This window comes from Acomys minous, assembly GCF_964271855.1.
Source record: "Acomys minous genome assembly, chromosome: 10".
Classification (NCBI taxonomy): domain Eukaryota; kingdom Metazoa; phylum Chordata; class Mammalia; order Rodentia; family Muridae; genus Acomys; species Acomys minous.
Window position 1 is genome coordinate 61,778,987 of NC_140491.1, and position 20,820 is coordinate 61,799,806.

Genomic DNA, 20,820 nt, shown 5'->3' on the forward strand with positions numbered 1-20,820 from the left:
TGCCTGTGAGATGCTGGAACTTCCTCCTTGACTCTGCTACCACGGCCTGTCCTGCACCTGTGTGCTGAGGTGGACTGGTCAGATACGGGGCACAAGTCAGCAGTGTGCTGTAGGTGCAGAAGGAGAGCGCTGGAACGGATGGGTGTACCACAGAGTGCCTGTGACCACCTGCGCTGCCATGCCTCTTGACAATGAGCAGAGCTGGATTCAGCCTGGGCACTCAGCACCTTCCCTTAAGGAGCAAGCAGCAATTTCTCCTCTTACAAGTAAGGGGATAAGCTCTGCTGGACCTAAGGGAAGCTGGAGGTACTTTTTCACTCATGTCCTTTGCTTGGCCCAGAGTCATCTAAAATGCCAGTGTCCAGTATGTTGTTTTCCACACAGCCCTTAGGGTGAGACTTAGGGCACAGGGACATCTGGAGGGCAAAGATCCTACCACCTGGGGCAGTGTAAGAGAAAGACCATCTGCCCACTGTGCTGCCAGTAGCTTTTCTGGCTAACAACGAGTACAGAGTGGCGAGTGAACTTACAGACCTGACAACCCTTTGAGCAGGTGAACCCAGGTGTATAATGATGGATGTCTGCTTTTAATGCTGCTGCGGACTGGAGCGACTCAGAGAGCACTTGTTCACTGTGTGTGAGACCCTGGGCTCCATTTCCAGCACCACCAAAAATAAATGGATGGATGAAAATGGAGTTTGTGGGAGCTCAGTTTCTTCCCGTCGTCTAGAGTCTTCTGAAGCCCTGCAAGGCAGGACCAGTGGTCCCACAGCCAGGCATTCCTGCAGCAGGAAAGGCCAGGCATGCCAGGAGCAGTCTTAGGGCTTCTTTATTAGTCGTGTGGAATGCAAAATAGAACACTGGTCCTGGCGGTTCTTTCCCTTACCCCAGGATCAGAAGGGCAGCATTTCAGGGCTGGAAGACAGGATCTTCCTACAGTATGTGTGTGTGTGTGGGGGGGGGGACGGACCTTGGGGACTTCCGGCTTTGCAGCAGGTTCAGGCTGCTACTCCTAGGGGCTGAGGTGTGCAGCTGCCTCCAGTGCCTGAAGTACCACGTCAGCATAAGAAATCAGCTCCTGGAAGGAGGAAACAAGTAAGCCGTTGGTTACAGTGACTAGGCTCCAGGAGCAATTACTCTGATGCCATAACTCCCTGACTAATGGAATCTTTGAGGGGGTCTGGCTGCACCTCCTACTTGGCATTGAGTTCAGCCCAGTCACAGGGGTAGTGTAGTAGAAAAGCATCGTGCGGAGCTCTGGGTCATTGCCATGCAAGTGTCCTTCATGGAGGTGTCACCATGACTTACCAGGCTGGAGGTAAAGCGCTCCCGGATCACTTGGACTAGGTGTTTGATGCCTCCAGACTCCAGCTCTGGCAGGATCTCCTCTGAAGTGGAGCAGAGAAGATGGTGAGGCTCAGGATCCCTGCCCACCAGCCACCTAGGCTGGTCAGGTGTCAGTTAGGCTTGGTGTGAATGAGTGGGAAATAACAAGGCTTTGAGACCAGGCTCCAGGGCTCCTTCCCTTTCTGCCAGAGAGAGAGGACAAAGTAAGGGTCCTCACTGTAGGAGGCCAGGTGGGCCAACAGCATGCAGATATTCTCCACCACCTCAGGGTCATCCTCATAGAGCTGGTAGATATCTTGGAGCACGTAGAGGCCGCTGCTGCCCTCTTCCAGTACTACCACTCGGAAGGCCGCCAGTTCTGGAGGAGGGGGCAAGGGAGTTTGTGGCTATAATAGAGTCTTGTATAGCCCCTTTGCAGCTGCCCCTCTCAGCCCACTGTGCCCATTGTCCCTGTGGTCATAGGGTTGCTGGGAGAGTACGCTTCTGCCAGGAATCCCAGCCTTCTGTGAAGGGAGCTGCTGAAGTCAGAGCTGTCCCCTGCTCTGTGTAAGATGTGGAAGAGGTGGTTTTATCACTTTGCATTTCTACAGCATAGCTTTGCACCTATTGGCAATGAGCACCATGCTCAAAGGGAACTACAGCACCTAACTTCCTCTTTGCCTCAGAGAAAAGGAGGTCCTGGTGTGGCACTGAGGAGAAGAGCCTCCTGTACAGGTGGCCCTCTCACCCGGCATCAGTTAACAGGCCCCCAGAGGGGCTGAGCCCTCCTTCACCAGGTACTTAAGTTAGGAGAAGCTAAGATCCTCAACCACCAGTTTGAGTAGCCCAGTAGACTGGCATGAGTCTGAGCAAGAGTGAAACCAAGGAAACAGCCCTTGGAGCAAGGGACGTGGGCCATTGCAGACCAGGAGTGGGAACATCCCTACCATACACTGCTGGTGACCACAGCCTGTGCCTGGGCTCAGGGTTCTTTACAAAGGACTGGTTCAGTGCTTAGTGTGAGACCTGACCTAAGTCTGGACTTGGAGACAGATCTATATATAGGAAACCATGTAGCTGCGGGGTGTGTATAGGTGAGGAGGAAGTGGCACCAGGACACCAGACACGGAGGAGTCCCAGTGATGTTCCTGGAGGCTGGGTTTTCCTATTCCCGTTTGGAGTCACCAGAGAGACATCACTGGAGGGGACTAGCATGTGTCCCACCTCTAAGTAGCGGCTTGTCTTGTCTCGGACTTACCAGACACCTTTGCAAGGCTGGCCAAGCCACGGCATACGTTGTTCACCAGCAGCACTCTGCCAGGGAACAGCTGGATGCTTCTCAGGAACAGCGCTACCACCTGCTCAAAGTGACTCTCCTTTGTGCAGCCTACGGAGCACAAGCCTTGTTGTCTTATGTGTACAGGGTCACCCTCCCTGTTACCAAGGCCTTAGCCTGCTCACCCAACAAGGACAGCAGCCAGAGCACCCCACAGCCAGCCTCAGCGACTTCCACGTCCTCCAGATGAGTAGCCAGCACACAGGTGACTATGGCTGCGAGGTTCTCCAAAGGCTCTTTGTTCACTGTGGCAGCTAGAGCCAGGACAAGGACGGTATGAACAGAAGCACATGCTGTATATGTGCACCCCTCCCCCCCAACAAAGGAGAATGGGGGGGTGGGGGGGGCAGATGTCCTCAGACATGGAAAGTGGGGTGTCCGTAGCAGAGTCAATAGAGATGGAGACTTTCTGCATTTGTGGTGTTGGCAGGGTCTCTGCGGTATTCTGGGGTTATCATGACTTGGAGCCCTCTTTTCTTGGACAAGACAGTTAACTAGGAGGGGAAGGACAGTTCTGGGAACCCCCATTAAGAAACAAAAACCAAGATACGGCACCAAGTTGTCTGGCTGACCTGAAGGCCTTCCTCTCTTACCCCGCTTGTGTCTCCCTGTGCCTATGTGCTGAGCTCCCAGAAGAGCCCCACAAACAAGGCCTGTGGTTGCTCTTCTGTGCTTAAGCAACAGGATAGAGAGCAGCGATTCTCAACCTGGGTCATGGCTGGCTGGCGAGAGCTGCTGCTCAGAGGCTCTAACACAGTGGTTCTCAGACTTCCTAATGCTTTAATACATTTCATCCTTTAATACAGTTCATATTGTGGTGACCCCCAGCCATAAAGTTATTTCTATTGGTACTTCTTAACTGTAATTTTGCTACTGTTATACATTATAATGTAAGTATCTATTTTCTGGTGGCCTTAGGCAACCCCTGTGAAAGGGTCGTTTGACCCCCAAAGGAGTCAGGACCTTCGGGTTGAGAACTGCTGCTCTAACGTGCACTGGGACTTGCAGAGGGAGGGCCTCACCATCCACCAGGAGGGACCAGAGCAGGCTCAGGATAGCGAGGCAGATGTCCCTGTCCTCCTGGAAGTGGTCCAGATGCTCTTGGGCAAGCTGATACAACCCCTCCTCCTCCAGCTCCTCCGACACCAACCCTGTGGGCAGCCATAAGCACTTTGGAGGAAAAGTCTCCAAGAAGCCTTCCCCACAACTGCCTTTTTCCTGTGGGCTGATACCACACCTAGTGTGCCTCGCTGGTCTAGTTTATGCCTATTCCTAAGACCCCTCTCACCCAAGTGGGCTTAGGGGGGGGTGAGAAGTCAGAATGGCCCAGTGCCTAGCCTTGACTTAACCCGCTAGCCAGCCATTCATTTCTCGGCCACTGTCCCTGACTTCCAGGCAGCGCCCATGGCTGCCATTGAGAGCAAAGAACTATGGCTGTCCGTCTTGGGAACGAGCCCTTCTGCAGCCCAGCTCCCAAGGCCTCTGTTCTGTCCCTGGCTTTTTAACGCAGAAAGGAAGGGCAGAAGGCCAACACACTCACCTTGGCTGGAGATAATGGCGAGCAGGTTGTAGACCTTGGAGACGAGCTTCTCGGAGTTGGGGTGGCTACGCAAGGCACTCATCAGGAAGGAGATGACGGATCTGCTCCTCGGGGTCTCAGCTTCTGAGTCTTGTGTCAGTGCTGATTGGGCCAGGGGAAGAGCATGGGCTAACCTCACAGCCTGGCCTCAAAAGTGGACAAGTACCTCCCTCCCCAGCTGGGGATAGCATCACCTCTTTGAGTTAAACAGATGTGCCTGTTCTCTAGGCACTAGTAAACATGAGGGCCTTGCTCACCAGCACAGCTAGCCTAGAGCATCTTATTCCAGTTCTGGCCTCCAAGATATTGCTGGGCCCTTCACAATGACTAGACGTGAACGTTTAGTGTAAGTATTTGAGGGGTTTTGCCCAGTGTTAGTGTTTGCCTGCCATGCAAGACGGCCTGGATTTGACACACACAGACCCTGGAAAAAGACCCAGTCTGTTAGGTGGTTAGGCCCTCAGGGTTAAGACTGAGAAAGGTAAAGGAGTGATTAGATGCTCCAGGCTTAAAGATGGAGCTAGGTAAGTTTCCTTCCTGTTTCAGAGAGCTGGGGCAGCTCAGCAGCAGAGCCATCTATCTCCTAAAGACTTCAGTGCTGTTTCCTGCTGGCAGTCACACCCTCCAAGCCTTTCCTGGTCAGTAAAGCCCAGAAGACTATCCTGCCCGGCTCCTACGACATAGCACAGGAACTCATCCAGGGTCCCAGCAGGCTGGTCAGGCCCCAGGTAGACCCGATATATGCAGACTTGTAACTATGCCCTCTGTCACTCAGGGATGGAGTCATATAGGCAGGGAAGGGAGCAACAGACTGGAGAGGCAGATGCTGGGGATGGCTGGGAAGGTGAAAGCTGGTGAGGCAGAGGGCCTGGGAGGGAGGGTGTCCACCTTGGCCCAGAATACGCAGCAGCAGGGAGCAGGTGCTGAGTAGAATGTCCAGGATCCTCTCGTGCTGCCTCATGATGTTGACCAACTCCTCCACCAGCTCTGTGGGCCATGGCAGGCCTATGGAGTACACAGCCCAGCTGAGGCACAGGAGCAGCTGGGCTGTGTGACCCAGATGTGCCCAGAGGCTCCTGGGAGTCCACTAGTGAATCCATAGGATCCAGGTAGGTGAACATAGGGGCAGAGAAGGATGACCAGCTCACGTGTTCACAGAGAGTGTGAAGTTAACTGTTTGTTTTTTGTTTTTGTTTTTTCGTGACAGGGTTTCTCTGTATCCTTGGCTGCCCTGGACTCACTTTGTAGACCAGGCTGGCCTCGAACTCACAGCGACCCACCTGCCTCTGCCTCCTGAGTGTTGGGATTAAAGGCGTGCACCACCACACCCAGCAAAGTTAACTATCTGACAAAGTCTACATTCTGGGTTGCCCAGGCTAATTTGGAGTTCCTGGGCTCCACCGGTTCTCCTGACTCAGCCTCTTTTCCCATGACACCATGCCCAGCTCTACCGAGGCATATACTTGGAGCAGCTGTGTGAAGCAGGTCTTTCCTTGCAGCTCTCACTTTCAGACGACAAAGCGGAGAGTCCGTAATGAGCACCTGGCATTGAATGGCTGTGTAAGCTCAGCCTGTGTAACCCCAGGGCCTGTGGCTGTGACTGAATTGAGACTTAGCTTGTGATAAGGATGTCAGATTCGGAACACTGGTACCCAGGAAACAGCTACAGCAAGCCCACTCTGATGAGGGTGAGGAAGAGGCACCTTCCTGGTGGTGTGTGAGGCTCATTGTTGGGCAATATAGCCCATTTCCCAGATAGGCAATATCTACCCTGCCTCTTAGAGGCTCATCTCCACAGCCTACAGCCGCTCACCGTTATCTCCAGCCAAGGTGAGTGTTTTGGCCTGGGCTGTATTTTGGTCACAGTTTAGCTATAAAAAGGACTTTGGGAGAGTAATGGCCAACATGAGGGTCTGTTAACTCACTAGGGGTCCCAACTCAGCCTGCATGTAAAGATTCCCACTGCCCTAGCCACCAGTACAGGGTCCCGGTGTCCTTCAGATGTGTCCTCTGGATGGACAGGAACATAGGTGGAGGAGTGGATAAGATGGTGGGCGGGCAGATGAAATGCTGCAGAAGGGAGGGTGTATGGATGGCGATCACGTGTGTTACTTGAGCAGGAGAGACAGGAAAGCATGCCTGCAGAGTTTCCCAAGAAGCTTAGCACCAGCATCAAAGGTAATACTTGGACAGAACTGTTCTCAAGCCTTCTGGTAGGAGGGCATGGTGGTGTCGCAAAGAAGGATGGCATGAGGCAACCACAATCTACTAGCCAGAGGCCCGTCTGACAAGCACTACAGACAGTGTGACAAGTGACCAGCATGGTGGTGTTGATAAAAGTGGAAAATGAGAAGCGACTCAGATGCCCACTCTAGACGTGGAGGAACAGATGGCAGGATCCCTTCAGCCAGGTGTGATGGTGCAAGCTTGTAACTGCAGTCACTCCAGAGGCAGAAGGTTCTTAAACTCAAGGACTTTCTGATTACACAGCAAGTTTGAGACCAGCATAGGCAACTTAGCAAGAGCCTTTTTCAAACTAAAAACAAACAAATGAATGTAACAACCACCAAAGCAGAGCTGGGAAGGCAGCTCAGTTAACCAGCATTGTACAAGGCCCTGGGTTCAATCCCTAGTACTCCCGTGACCCCAAAGAAGTGGTCTATTGTTTTATTTATCTATCTAAATACGGCCTCGTCTCCCTGTAGATCAAGCTAGCCAGCTCTCAATCCTCTTGCCTCAACCTCCCTAATGATAGATGGATTTTCTGTTGGCCCATTAAAATCATGCAGAGAAACCAGCCCGTCTCCCACCATCCTTTGCTAGTAAGCATGGGGTCAGGAAGAATTCCAGTTAGTAGCACTGACCAGGAGAGCCCACAGTGAGAGGCTGGCAGTTCCTACCTCTATCCACCCTGCTCCATTCCCACCTCCCAGCCTTTCCCAGGAACCTCCGGGGAAGGCGCAAGACCTTTACCTAGCTCTTCCTCTGGCACTGTCAGAAGCTTCTTAATGGCCCTGAGCTGGACCTCTGGGCGGGTAGAGAAATTCTGCATGACATCTGCCGGACCAAGGATATGGAGAACCCTACTGAGGACCACGGGAGCACAGGCCCTAGCCTTGCAGCAGTCAGGCCACAGGGGCAGTACTCCTATTCTTACTTTTCAAAAGAGGTTGCTCAGGCCCAGGGGCCCACCTAAAGTCAAACCCAGGACTCTGGGAGCCTGTCCCTGAGCTATGGTGCCTGCTGTCGTGCACTCTGGCACACAGTAAACATACAGCTTGAGTGAGGAAGAGACCTGGTGTCCAGGGTGTGGAGCCAAAGGGCACAGGACTCTAGAGAACATGAACAGTGAGTGAACAGGCCTTAACTGCCTTAACTACACAGGGGGTCTGTGCGGTGAGAACACTACAGAGCAAGGGAGGGCACACATCACGCACAGGGCAGGAACCTGGGACTGTTCCCACTCACTAATCACGCATGAGTAGCAGGTCTAGGACCAGGTTGTGGGGAGAGATACCAAGCCAAGGCCACAGCGGCACCCAGGACTGCCCTGTCCCCACCGTCACCTAAGGTGTTGGCTATGTTGCCTTCTAGCAGCACATCGGTGATGAAAATGGGAATTGCCTGCCGGTGCATGTTCAGAGCAACACAGGAGTTTCTGAAGGAGGCGCTCATGAAGGCTGTTTGGATGACATCCCTGGCAGAGGAGCAGAGAGAACAGGTGGCTTCCCATAGGACCCTTCCTCTGCCTCGGGCTGTGGGTAAGCCACAGCGGCAGACGCTGAACCCCAGCCCTCCTGGAGGGGATGGGCTCTCTGTGTCCCATGCACGTCTAGTAATGTAGTTCTACTACTAGGGACCTATTCTACGGTGGGAAGTCACAGGACTTCCTCATGGCAGAGCCCCCAAGGATGGTCCTAAGTCATCCAGCACTTTTGCCCTCATGACCCCTTCTTTAGAAACATTACGAGCAGGTTTTCTGATTGACATTATTAGAACAGAAACTTTTCCTGGGCTTCTGGAAGGGATACGTGTCCTTAAGGTTGTACTCCTGCACCCAGTGGGAAAATAAAGCTGCCTGCATCTTTTTCTCAGAGACATGTATTCAAGCCACATAAACACACCTGTAATTCCAGCAGTCAGGAAGCAGAGGCAGGAGGATCACTATGGATTCACAGCTAGCCTGGGCCATAGGATGAGACCAAAACCAAACCTCCCCCCACCCCATCCCCATATATTTACGGTTAATGGCTACCATGTGTGTAAGCATCGGGACAGCTCTGTGTGGAGGTGGGAATATGCTCAAAGGTTTGTTTATTGATAGGTTAAAGGAAGGCCCAGCCCTGAGCTCACCTGATGGCTGGTCGGTCGGAGGGGTTGATGTGCAGCATGGAGGACAGCAGCGAACACAACATATCTGCACTGGGGACCTGCTTCTCCTCTATGGACTTCAGCATGAGCTTCAGGTTGCCTGGGTGATGGCGGATGACCTTCCGCAGGTGCATGGCTTCTGTGTCCTTAGAAGAGAAAGGGCGTCTGACCTAGGCTTTTCTTAGCCGTGAAGGTGACTGCTGCCATCAGTGCTCCCTCAGCAGGCTGAGCAAGAGCTCTGAGACAAGGGCCTGAGGAGAGTGAGCACACAGTAGCCGACATGGAACAGGGCGAGGGGCAGGGTGGCATGGTAGGTAGGATGAGGGCAGGTGGCTTCCTCACAAGACGCTCACGTTCAGGAAGGAGCAAGTGGCCACGTCTAGAAAAATGCAGCCCAGGCACCAGATGTCAGATTTGCAGGAGAAGGAGAATTTAAGAGATTCAGGAGCCATCCAGGACTTCTGGCAGGGGTCTGTGGGCAGCATCAAGGTGGGAAAACCACTGAGTCCTATGCTCCCTGGGGACAGGGAACTGGACAGAGCCAGCTTGTACCCAGCACCATCACTCCCCTTTCGGGTGTTTTGAGAGAGGGTCACCTGTATCCCAGATTAGCCTTGAACTCCCCATCTTCCTGCCTCCACCCCGCCCACCAGTGCTGAGACAGCAGCCTTGCTCCACCACACTCAGCTACATTGTCCCCATTTTAGTGTTCCTTTGGGAGGGCTTAGGACAGGAGCCCTTTAGTTACCTCTTTGGGTGAGGTGAGAAGTGCAAGCTGTAGGCAGTGAGGCCACTGTCCTGACAGACCTTAGTCTCCACCAGGGAGGCTTGTTCATCTGAGCAGGTGTCTGCCAGGCTGGCCTGAGTGTCTGCCTGTCTGTGTGGCAACAGACAGGAGATAGGAGAGACATGTTCCAGAAGAGCTCAAGTGTGGCCCTCTTTGAACAGTTTCTCTCTAAAGGGTAGAACCTTAGGGCAAGGGTCTGTCTGACCTACCTTAGTCCTAACCCAAAACCCTGCAGAAAGAATCAAAGTTGCAGGGCGCTTGCCCTGTTCTGTCAGCGTGCCTAGACTCAGGGAGTCACTCCATTTCCAAACCTCTGATCCCTAGCCAAACAGCAAAGGGCTAGACTCCAGGGACACACACCACTGACACCTCCAAACAACCCTTCCCTGCGCCCCCTTAATCACCAACACACCCACCCATCTGTCCACCCATTCATCTACTCACCTATCCATCCCGTGTGTGCCAAGGACAAGCACTGCCACCACAGGACTCTGAAGTCTCTTCCTGGTTGCTCTGTCTGTCTGGGATGGCTGTTCCGGGCTTGATATACTCCACCCCTTTTATCCTACCAGCTTTCTATCCCCTGGGCTATTTCAGGTCTCTGTCTAACATGCATGGGCAGTGCCTACATCCCCAAAGACTTCTGTACCCCTACATGCAACTTCTGTTCCTCTTGGGTACCCTCTTCCTCAAAAGAATTGATGTCTTTAGGGTACCACAGCTATTGCTTTGTTCCCGAAGGCTCTCTTTCACCTGTTGGTGTCATTTGGACCTTACCCACTGTAATATGTCTACTGTGTTGTGCCTCAGGAAATTGGTCTCTGGTCAAAGGGCCCAGTCCCAAGAGTAGCCACTGCCCTCTTGGTGCCAACCCACTACCTCCCTTGCCGCTCATTCTTAGTCCCCCTCCCCTGCCCCCCCCCACCTTCTTCTGCTCGGACATTCCACTTGGCTTCGTGGGTCATCAGTGCATGGGAGCTGAAGTCTTGCAGTTTATAGTAGCTGTTGTTGATAACGGCAATGTTGGAAGGCTTGAGGTTCCTGCAACCAAGAATAGCGACCTCTGGTGCCATGCCGCTGCCTGGGGTAGGGCTAGTGCACGCCTGAGCCTTAAGCCTGCACTTCCAACCCAGTTCCAGCCCTCTTTACTCCTCATGGAAATGCTCTGCTCAGCCCACCTGTTAAATGTTTCCTAAAACATGACATACACTCAGTTTCTGTACATTAGGGAAGCCCCCCACTGTGACACTGTCACTAATGTTCCTCATTAGACAAGGTATTCATCATTCTGTATGTCTGTTGACATTAACATGGACACTCTGTTCTCTTTGTTCATATGGCCCATGCTAATGGAAGCCATTTCCCAGATCTTTCCCAATACAGGGGTCAAAGGTTAGCTTGGATTGCAGCAGTTCTTACTCGCTTGTCCAGAGACTGCCACCACATGCAACCTCACCTTTCCTCCTTGGCATCTTATCTCTGTGTTTCTTTGCCCTTTAGAACCACCCTGCCTGGCCCCCACACTCCCACAGCTCTGGGCCTTTGGGGTGACTCAGGCACTCAGAGGCTTCATGACGAAGTGCCCTGTTCTCTCAGCCAAGAGGAAGGGATGTTCACAGAAGATGCCCAACCTGCCAAGATCTGGTTCCCCCCCAACCCCCCCCCACCCCCCGACCTCCCCGGCTTTGGCATCTGGACCTGGGGGTTTTGTCCAGTCTCCAGAGGAGGCCCCATCACCTGTGAATGATGTTCAGCTGATGTAGGTACTCGATGGCATCCAACACCTGGCTTAGCATGTTGTTTATCCACTGAGGAAGAAGCAGGGGATGTGGCATTGAAAGGGGCATCTCTGCCAAGCTGCATATGATCATACAAAGCAGTCAGTGTGGAATATGCTGTAGTGTTGGGTGCCCTGGGGCTGCCAGTGGCCCAACTCTGTGGACCATGCTGTTTGTGGGTACTGCTGATGCTGAAGCCCCTGCAGTGCCTGTCAGGATTTGCACTTCATGCCACCAGAGTGAAAAGGGCCTATGAGAACACCATGGGAGACACAAAATGCAACCTAGCACTCAGGGCTGCCATTTTCAAGCCATGTACCTAGGACTCCCGAATCTCACATCAGGATTAAGAGACACCCTGAGGTGCCAGAGACTGGCTAGGTAGCAGGAGACCCTCATCCTCCTGCGGTGGTCCCTGTCCTGATAGAGGAGCTCACTTAATGGCTTCTGTGAACATTTCTGGTTTCAAGATGTCTGCCAATGACAGAGGTATGCCCAACTCCAGAGCCTGCCCCTGAGGTGCAGATAATGAAATGAGCTACATGCTTCCTTCCTGAGCCTCTGAGGAGTTGGTGCCTGGCCGACAGAAGCATAACACTTCTCAGAGGAGAGCATGCTAGGTCATCTTGGGAGGGTACTGGACCCAAAGGTAAAAGTGAAAGTTTAAAAACTTCTGGAAGAAAACTGAGGAGAGCCCTGTGACCTTGGGGTAGGGAAAGCTGCCCAAGCCAGGACCAAAGGCCCTGGCCACAGGGAGGTCATCCATCAACTGGCCTCCATTATACCAAGAACTGCCTATTACAAGGTGGTATCAAACAAGTGAACTGGCAAGCCCCAGACTGGGTAGAGATAAATGGACACTAGTGTCTACCCATATGTAAAGAATGTCTACAAATCAACAAGAAAACAATTTGAATGGGCAGAGGAATTAAACAGGCAAAGAAGAACTCCAAATGGCCAAAATGCTTCTGAGTGTGGTGATAGAGGCCTGTTAGCACAGTTCAAGGTCATCCTTAGCTAGTGAGTTCATGGTCACCTCAAAATAAAATAAAGCCACAGCATAAGAAACAGAAACATATCCAAAATGTGCCAGGACTACTGACGGATAGGGAGATGCTCCTGGCAGCCTTACTCTACAGCCCTACACTGGGGGTGATTGAATGCTCCCCAGTGCAGGAGAGGCAGATCCACTAAGCACATCCTTGCCATGAACAAAGGCAGCAGGCTGACCACAGGGAGCATCTAAGCACAGGTAGACCTCAGGGGCAGCGGGGCTGAGTGGACATCCTGTGCTCAGATTTGAGCCACACACCCTGAACTCATCTGGATGCATTTTCGGAACTACATTAGTCTCTGGAGGCAGAACCCTATCAGTTACTTCTGCCTTGGAACCTTCTGGGTCCTAAGAATGCCTAACTCTTAGCACAGGACAGTGGCGGGGGGCTGCTGCTGGTGTGTGCACACTTGAAGCGCCTCAAGATATGCAGCTGAGGTAAGTGCATATAGCGCTGTAAAGACTCCCACACATGGAAGAGAAGCCCAAGGCCAGACCCTTCAGTTCCTGTCTCCTACTGCAGGGGCCTTTAGGGGTATAGGTTTAGGTGACTCCCAAGCCTGGTGGCCCAGAGTGTCTCTTACCTCAGAGTCAATAGGCTCTTTTAGCTTCCTCTTATTCTCCAAGATATCCTGGAACGTTCCTTGAGGGATATAGTCCATCACCAGGCAGAGGAACAGAGAGGAGATCTGTCAAGAGTACAAGGCCCCTTACTCAGCTGCTCAGACCCTGGGCCTGGGGCCTTCGTAGGACCACTTGCTCTAGGGCATCTTTCAATGGCCATCATCTGTGGTGGCATTGGCAACACTACCCAGTGGGGGACTCCTTACTCTCTTGTCCCCATTCCTATGCCCTATAATACCAGGCCTTAGTGTTGGTTGCAGAGCCTTTTATGGAACTGAATTTACCCCTCAATTGCAGCATAGTTCCTCTCTTAAGACTCTGGGAGCTTCTCTGAAGATGCTACCCTCTTCAGGGTCCAATATGTGGCCAGCGGCCAGCTCTGTCCCCGCACCCCCACAGAGAAAGGTCCTCTCTGAAAGCACTGGGGTACTTTGGGAACTCTGGAAGGTACATGCAGTGAGGGCCCTCTCCTAGCCCCAAGTTGTCAGCTCAGCAGGGAAACTGATGTAGAGATAGAGCAGAGGCCTCAGCCTGCTCAGTGACCTTCTTCCCCTCAGTCCCCTCTGACACCTTTGGAGGTGGGACTTAGGAAATCCCTACTCATTGCAAAGACAGGGAGTCTTATTGCCAAGAGGACACAAGCCTGGGAAGCCCCACTCAGGATCCACTAACTGTGAGGCACTGGGGCCTTAGATGGGTCATGATGAGAAAATAGTGTTCCGTGGCTGGAGAGATAGCTCAGAGGTTAAGAGCACTGTCTGCTCTTTCAAAGGTCCTGAGTTCAATTCCCAGCAACCACATGGTGGCTCACAACCATCTACAATGAGATCTGGTGTCCTCTTCTGGCCTGCAGACACACATGTGGGCAGAATACTGTATACATAATAAATAAATCATTAAAAAAAAAAAAAGAAAATAGTGTTCCCACCTTGCTCTCCAATGGCCCTGGGGAGTAAGGGGGCCACAGCTTTGGGACAACTTGAGGAGGCCAGAAAAGCAACTTCTGAGTACCAGCCCCTTCTACAGAAGCCAAAACCCCACCATTAAAGATGCAGCCTGGAAGGTTGGCACACACCTTTAATCCCAGCACTCGGGGAGGCAGAGTAAGGCAGATCTCTGGGAGTTTGAGGCCAGCCTGGTCTACAAATGAGTCTAGGACAGCCAAGGCTCTTAAAAAAAGATGCAGTCTGGAGCCTGGCACCTGGCCTCCTGCTTCAGGTGAGTTATACCCGAAGAACACGAAAGTGGTCGCTCTTAGCCTCAGCTTCCTACTTTGTGAATGAGCTGTTAGGCCTCCTATGATGAGGTTGCTGAGGAATCATTAGAGATCACACATAGGACCCAGGCAATGCCTGCCTCTCAGGGTGTACCCTGCTGTCAGCTGCTGGGCTCTGGGAGCTCTAAAAACCCACCTCATATTTCCATATGATGAACATCTCGTGGTACAGAGAGATGTTGGGGTGCTGGAGCTTCAGCAGGGGCATCAGCTGTACAGAGAGGGAACGGAGTGTCTCAGCCAATACTGCTCTGTTTCACAGTTCAACCAAGAGATAGGCTAACGGCTTTGGGCAGGGCATGGTGTGGGTGCAAGGAAGCTGTGCGGATCTCCAGAAGGGGGTGATTGTGCTGTGTGACCAAGACTTTTCTTCAACCTTTCTGAGTCTCACAGGCACATATAAAAATGGTAATAGGCTTGGGGTATAAGTTCAGCAATAAGAGCCCCTTTGTGGTATGCATTAAGCCATGGGGATTGATATCCAGCACAACCTCCAACCCCCGGTCAACTGGTGCAGACCCAGGGCGTTGCCAGGAGACAGTCATGCTGGGCTGGAGAAGGGGCTGTGCCCAAAGGCAGAATGAGACAGTACTTAGGAAACAAGCCCAATCAGGCAGCAGAAATGGCCACCTGGACACTATGGCCAGATGGGCGATTGCTTTGATTGGGTGCTGGGTAGGAAAGCATCTGGCCTGGTACACCTGAATGGGAGTGGACAGTGTGGCAGTGACGGTGGGACCTCCTACGCTTTTGTCACATGTCAGCCTATGACAGGGCCCATCTGTGCCCCGCGGCACTGTGTGTAACACAGGAGGTGTTGACTAGTAATGTGCAAGGGCAGGCAACTCTAAAAGGAAACCCACACACAGGTGGCCATCACGGAAGAGGAGACACCTTAACACCAGGGTGAGATTTCTAGAGAGACCCAAAGAAACTGCTGAAAGCCGGTGTCTATAACGCTGGTAACTGCTGTCACCCGTGGCTCTGTGAAGCAATTTACAACTCATCGGCCTTACAGCCTTCCCTGACTCTTGTTTGTTTCTTGTTTTTCAAGACAGGGTTTCTCTGTGTAGCCTTGGCTGTCCTGAACTCACAGAGTTTATTTTTATTTTATGTGTATGTGTTTTGCCTGAATGTCTGTCTGTCTGTGTACCTTGTCTGTACCTGCTGCCCAAAGGCCAGAAGAGGTTGTCAGATCCCCTGGAACTGTAGTTACAAACCTGTCTAAACTGTAATGTGGGTGCTGGGAGTTGAACCTGGCCCTCTGGAAAAACAGCTAGTGCTCTTAACCACTGAGCCATCTCTCTAGTCCCATACTGTTCTTTTATAACTAGAAGGAAAATTGAGGCACATGTCCCATCACTGAAATGAACTACAGCCACAACTCTGAAAAAAAAAAAAAACTCTTCAGAAATTGTGAGATGGTTCAGCAAGGAAAGGCACAATTAGAGAACCAACTCCGCAAAGCTGTTTTGTGTCCTCCATACATGTGCCACAAGTCATGTCTGTGTCCATGTACATACACACTAAACAATATAAAATATAGGGCTGGAGAGATGGCTCAGTGGGTAAGAGCACTACTGACTGTTGTTCCAGAGGTCCTGAGTTCAATTCTCAGCAACCACATGGTGGCTCACAATTTGATTCCCTTTTCTGGTGGGCATGAAGACAGCATATTCATATACATAAAATAAATAAATTTTAAAAAATATATAAAATATAAACAAGACCAGTTTTTTTTTTTTAAAAGATGCTTAAGGACAGTTGGCAAGATAGCTCAGTAGATTAAAATGCTTGCTTTGTAACTTGTCACACGCCTTTAATCCCAGCACTCAGGAGGAAGCAGAGACAGGCAGATCTCTGTGAGTTCAATGCCAGCCAGGACAGCGAGAGCTACATAGTGAGATTCTGTCTCCAGACAAACAAACAAAAAGGGAAAAGAGAGTAAACCCCTCCCCAGAACCCACATAAAAGTGGGAAGAGAGAACTGATTCCACCAGTTGTCCCTGACTGTCACACATAGCTGGGCTATCTGGTGTTTGTCCCTCTCCAACACTGCTAATAAATAAATACAATTGTAAAAGACGGTTGTGATAGAGCAGCCTTTAGGGGACAGGTCATATCCTGAGCATGGAGTCCCTTTATGACCACAGCATGCTTCCTTTCACCCTGCCACTCAGTAAGCGGCACAAACATAGTTCTGTTTGTCCAGTACTGATCCTCTCAGGAGAACCACTGCTCATTACCTCCTCCAGGGCCTCATTGGCATGATGCTCATCAATACACTCCACCTGTAGGGTGCAGGAAGACAAGCTCAAACAGGAAATGTGTAGTGGGCAATGGCTCCTACCACCACTGCTGTCATGTTCACTTTGTCATTAACACAGTCATCACCACCACCACCCTCACCCCCAATATCACCACCACCCCCCTCACACCCAATACCACCACCACCACCCTCACCCCCAATATCACCACCACCACCCTCACCCCCAATATCACCACCACCACCACCCTCACCCCCAGTATCACAACCACCACCACCACCACCTCCAACACTATTATCATCATTGCTACCACCACCATTTATGGGAAAGTTAGCCAAATACAGTAAAATCCCTCACTGAGTGTGGTGGCTTGTGCTTATAACCCCAGTGCAGAGGCAGAGGCAGGCGGAGCTCTGTGAGCTTGGGGCCTCCCTGGCCTCATAAAAAAACCTAGTGCAATACTGCCTCAAGAAAGTAAAAAGCAAAACCAAAACATTCTAAAATAACAAGGAATAAATTGGCTGGGTGGTTCTGGCACACACCTTTAATCCCAGCACTCGGAAGGCAGAGGCACATAGACCTCTGGGTTTGAGGCTAAAAAGAGGGCTGGAGAGAGGGCTCAGAGGTTAAGAGCACTGGCTGCTCTTCCGAAGGCCCTGAGTTCAATTCCCAGCAACCACATGGACTTCTAACTAAGAAGAAAAAAAAAGAAAAGAAGTTGAACCAGCAATGCTGGGGATGGGATGTAACTCAGTGGTGTAGTGGTACACTCTTTTAATCCCAGTATTCTGGAGGAAGAGGCAGGCAGATGGATCTCTGTAAGTTTGAAGCCAGTTTGGTCTACATAGTGAGTTCCAGGACAGCCAGGACTACCTAGAGAGGTCCTAAAAAAAAAAAATTGAAGAAAAAAAATTTTTTTTTCTTGAGACAGGGTTTCTCTGTGTAGCCTTGGCTGTCCTAGACTCACTTTGTAGACCAGGCTGGCCTCAAACTCACAGTGATCCACCTGCTCTGCCTCCACACCTGGCTTAAGAAAATATTTCAATAGTCTCTGAAGTCCTATCCCATGGATGTTCCCCCCAAGGAAGTCATATATATGCTCAAGTGGGAAAGACCCTATAAAGATCTTTAACGATGTTTACCACAGTTGTTTATGCTGGTGAAAAACAAAGCAAACTAAAGCTATAGGAAAGGACAGGCTGGCCGACCACAGCACAGGAAGCTACAGAGAGGGGAGGAGGAAGCTGTGGTGACGACATGTGACAATGTTGATACATGAGATGTTATCAACTTCAACACCAGTCTTACAAACATGTAAGAAACTGGAAAGGCACACAGACTCCTGCCTATAACCCCTCACCTGATTTTTTATTTAGAAAAAAAAAAAACCCAAATGTCTAGTTTTGCTTTTGTTTGCATTTTAAGACAAAGTCTTACTGTGAAGCCCAGGCTGGCCTTGAACTTGAGTTCTACTTGCCTTCCTCCCAAATGCTGAGAATATCAGAGTATGTCATCATGCCTGGTGTGGCTAGCTTCAAAAGCAAACCACGAAAAACACAGGTACAAGCAGGCGCTCTGGCCACTGGCCTGTGAGCCAAGGCAGCTGACTCCACAGCTAACTAGCAAAAGAGGTAGATAAAACCTCCAGGTCCAGTCCCTGGGTTGAGGCTGCTGGGAGGCCTGGCAGAGTGTGGTCAGACCCCACTCCCAAGGTCCCTGTCACCATGCCAGAGGAAGGTGTGCAAGGGACTTGTACATCAGTGCTCCTCTCTGTGGGGCCTGTGCCTCACCCCAGCCTTGTGCTCAGCCTCTGTGACCCTCTCTGGGCCTTGCCCCCCTCTTTCCCTTTTGGTAAAACCAGTGGCCATGGACTAAGCAGTACCATGCGACCCCTTATTGACCCCCTGAGTTTTGCCCTCTTTGGCTGTGAAATTGGGGTTGCTGTTCTGGGCTGGCAGAGTTGATGGCTTCTGTGAGACGATGGTAGGCAAGCAGACGGGCATTGTGGCTAGCAGATGAAAACTTAGCGTTTCTCCTCACCAAAGTGAGGGGAGCAAAGAGGGAACTCCAGGAAGCCTCATGCTCCAGCCTGCCCCAGCCACGCTCGTCTGGGGGGTGTGAGAACGCTCTCCAGCTGGGCTGGTGAGCTTGGGGTTGGGAGAGCCACTGCTACAAAGCTGTACCCCATGGCTCCCAGGGCTCTGCACCTTACCTGTTTTATCACGTACTTGGCGTCAGTTTCTATCTCCTCCACCACCAGGTTCACTCCTAAGGCTCCCGGTCTGAGCATTTGCAAAATCTACCCCCAAGGAAGAAAGCGACTTTGAGGAAGTGCACACCTGCTCTGGGTTTCCCGCATGTGCTGGCTCCACACTAGGCCCCCTCAAAGCAAGCAACTTTGCTCAGTTTTGCTGTAGAGAAAATGGCCTGAGGTAACCAAGCAAGAAGCCCTCCATGGCCAGGCACGGTGGCACACGCCTTCAATCCCAGCTGTCGGGAGGCAGAGGCAGGCGCATCGCTGTGAGTTCGAGGCCAGCCTGGTCTACAAAGTAAGTCTAGGACAGCCAAGGCTATACAGAGAAACCGTGTCTCGAAGAACAAACAAACAAACAAACAAACAAACAAGAAGCCCTCCATGGTGGAGCCAATACAATGGAACCCGCCCATTCTGGAGCCCTTAGTTTATAGCCTCATGACCCTTTCCCAGCCTGCAGGGGCAGCCTGACAGTTAAAGAAAAAGCCGTCCTGGGACAGGGGGCTTGGAGGTTCTAAACCCCACTGCTAGCACCTTCCGGCATCCTTCCAAAGAGAACATCCAAACTTGGCCTTTTAATTGGTGTAACTGGTGCTGTCACAGCCAGGGCTCAGCCCTTGCAGGAAGTACTACCCAGATACTCGCTGTGGCTGCCACTGCTGCTACCTACAGTTTACCTGAAAGATACTGAGGCCTAGGAGCAAGGTCCTTTTCTGAGACTATGGCACTCTGGGGTCTGAGCCAGAGCTTGTGGTGGAAGCCACACACACCTTCAGAACTGGCTGTGGGTGAGAGGGTGGCTGAGATACCTGAGTGCTGAGATGGTTATCAGGGTGGAAAAGGGGACAGGATACACAGAGGCAGCACAGGACGGACAGAATCAGGGAGTCGTTGGAGCTCAGCTCAGGAGTCAGTCTACCTCAGCCCAGGCCAGTGTGCTGGGCATTTTGTTTTGTTTTGATTTCTTTAACACTTCTGGCCACCGGAAGTGTATCTGCTTGGCTAATGCCTATAACTATGCTTTCTCTCAGAATCCTGCAAAAGGGAGGAAAAAAATCTAAGAGTACCAAAGTGAAGCTTTTATAGCTTAGGCTAACATTTAAAGAGGCTGAAATGTCAGGAAAAAAACTGTTTAAACGGCCACCGGCCGTGGTGGCGCACGCCTTTAATCCCAGCACTTGGGAGGCAGAGGCAGGCAGATCGCTGTGAGTTCGAGGCCAGCCTGGTCTACAAAGAGATTCTAGGACAGCCAAGGCTACACAGAGGGACCCTGTCTCGAAAAACCAAAACCAAACCAAAGAAAAACAAAAACATCCATTCAGATGTTTTGTTCCTAGCGTTCTGCCTCTAAACCCCAGCATACACGGAAGGAGGGGCGCATGCACCATTCTCCAACCAGAGGTAGATTGGGGGGTGGGGTGGGGGGGTTGGTCATCATTTTAGAGAGGACAACTGAGGTCCTTGAAGGTCCTGTAGGGCTGGCTAGGAAGAGGACACTTCAGGGTCAGCCTGTGATGGAGCCTGGCCCTGCCTGTGTGGCCCTCGGACCTGACCCTGCTGCCCAGGGACCCTGAGCCTTGGGAATGGGGACAACTCAGCACCTCATACTTTTCCATGGTATCTTGAGGAGATACTCTGCCTCAGTGTCCCTCTGTCAGGTACAGGGAAGCTAAACTCTCGAGCCAGGCCGACAGTTGAACCCTCGACTGAGCATGCTCAGTAGTGACTGCTCCTAGTGCCCACCCCACCTCCTTAGCCCCACCACCCGACTTCTAGAACCCACAACCCAGGGCGTGTCTGCCTAGCCCTTAGGCGAGCACGCGGCGTCCTTGCAATCCGCCCCTTAAAGCGGCCGCTGAGAATAGGGCGCCACGGGCTGGACGAAGGGCGGGGCCAAAGGTATTGGGGTCGGGGGTCGGGGAAGGGTGGGGGGGGTTGGGGTTGGGGGCTGGGCAGGTAGTGTGATGACGACACGGTAGGCGGTGTCTCAAGCGCCACCGGCTGGAGGTGAGGGTGGCCGGAAGTCTACTGGTGCGGTGGGCGGGACGCGCTTTTTTGGTGAGGGTGTAAGGTGGGCAGGGCCTCGGGTTCTAGGGGTTAAAGGGCTAGGGGTGGTCCGTGGGAGGGGCGGGGCCTGCGGCGTGGGGGCGGGGCCTGCTCCCGAAGGG

General features: G+C 52.0%; 1 protein-coding gene across 4 annotated transcripts; it reads right to left on the minus strand.

Annotated features, from left to right (window-relative positions):
- Positions 1 to 26: 26 nt before the first annotated feature.
- STKLD1 (serine/threonine kinase like domain containing 1) lies at positions 27 to 20,550 on the minus strand. 4 transcript variants are annotated; one of them, XM_084799135.1, is made up of 19 exons: positions 20,261 to 20,550; positions 18,611 to 18,697; positions 16,378 to 16,422; positions 14,268 to 14,342; positions 12,816 to 12,920; positions 11,137 to 11,207; positions 10,325 to 10,440; positions 8,966 to 9,084; positions 8,595 to 8,758; positions 7,808 to 7,938; positions 7,215 to 7,298; positions 5,130 to 5,246; positions 4,203 to 4,343; positions 3,685 to 3,813; positions 2,788 to 2,916; positions 2,585 to 2,713; positions 1,565 to 1,705; positions 1,309 to 1,388; positions 27 to 1,078 (listed from the first exon to the last, which is right to left on the minus strand). In XM_084799135.1, exons 2-19 carry the CDS (start codon positions 18,686 to 18,688, stop codon positions 1,013 to 1,015), a joined length of 1,920 nt encoding a protein of 639 aa, XP_084655261.1. In that variant the 5' UTR covers positions 18,689 to 18,697; positions 20,261 to 20,550; the 3' UTR covers positions 27 to 1,012. The 4 variants fall into 4 exon arrangements, with proteins under 4 accessions (XP_084655261.1, XP_084655260.1, XP_084655262.1 ...); XM_084799134.1 differs by having other exon boundaries at positions 20,254 to 20,549; XM_084799136.1 differs by lacking the exon at positions 5,130 to 5,246 and having other exon boundaries at positions 20,254 to 20,550.
- Between the last annotated feature and the right edge of the window lie 270 nt (positions 20,551 to 20,820).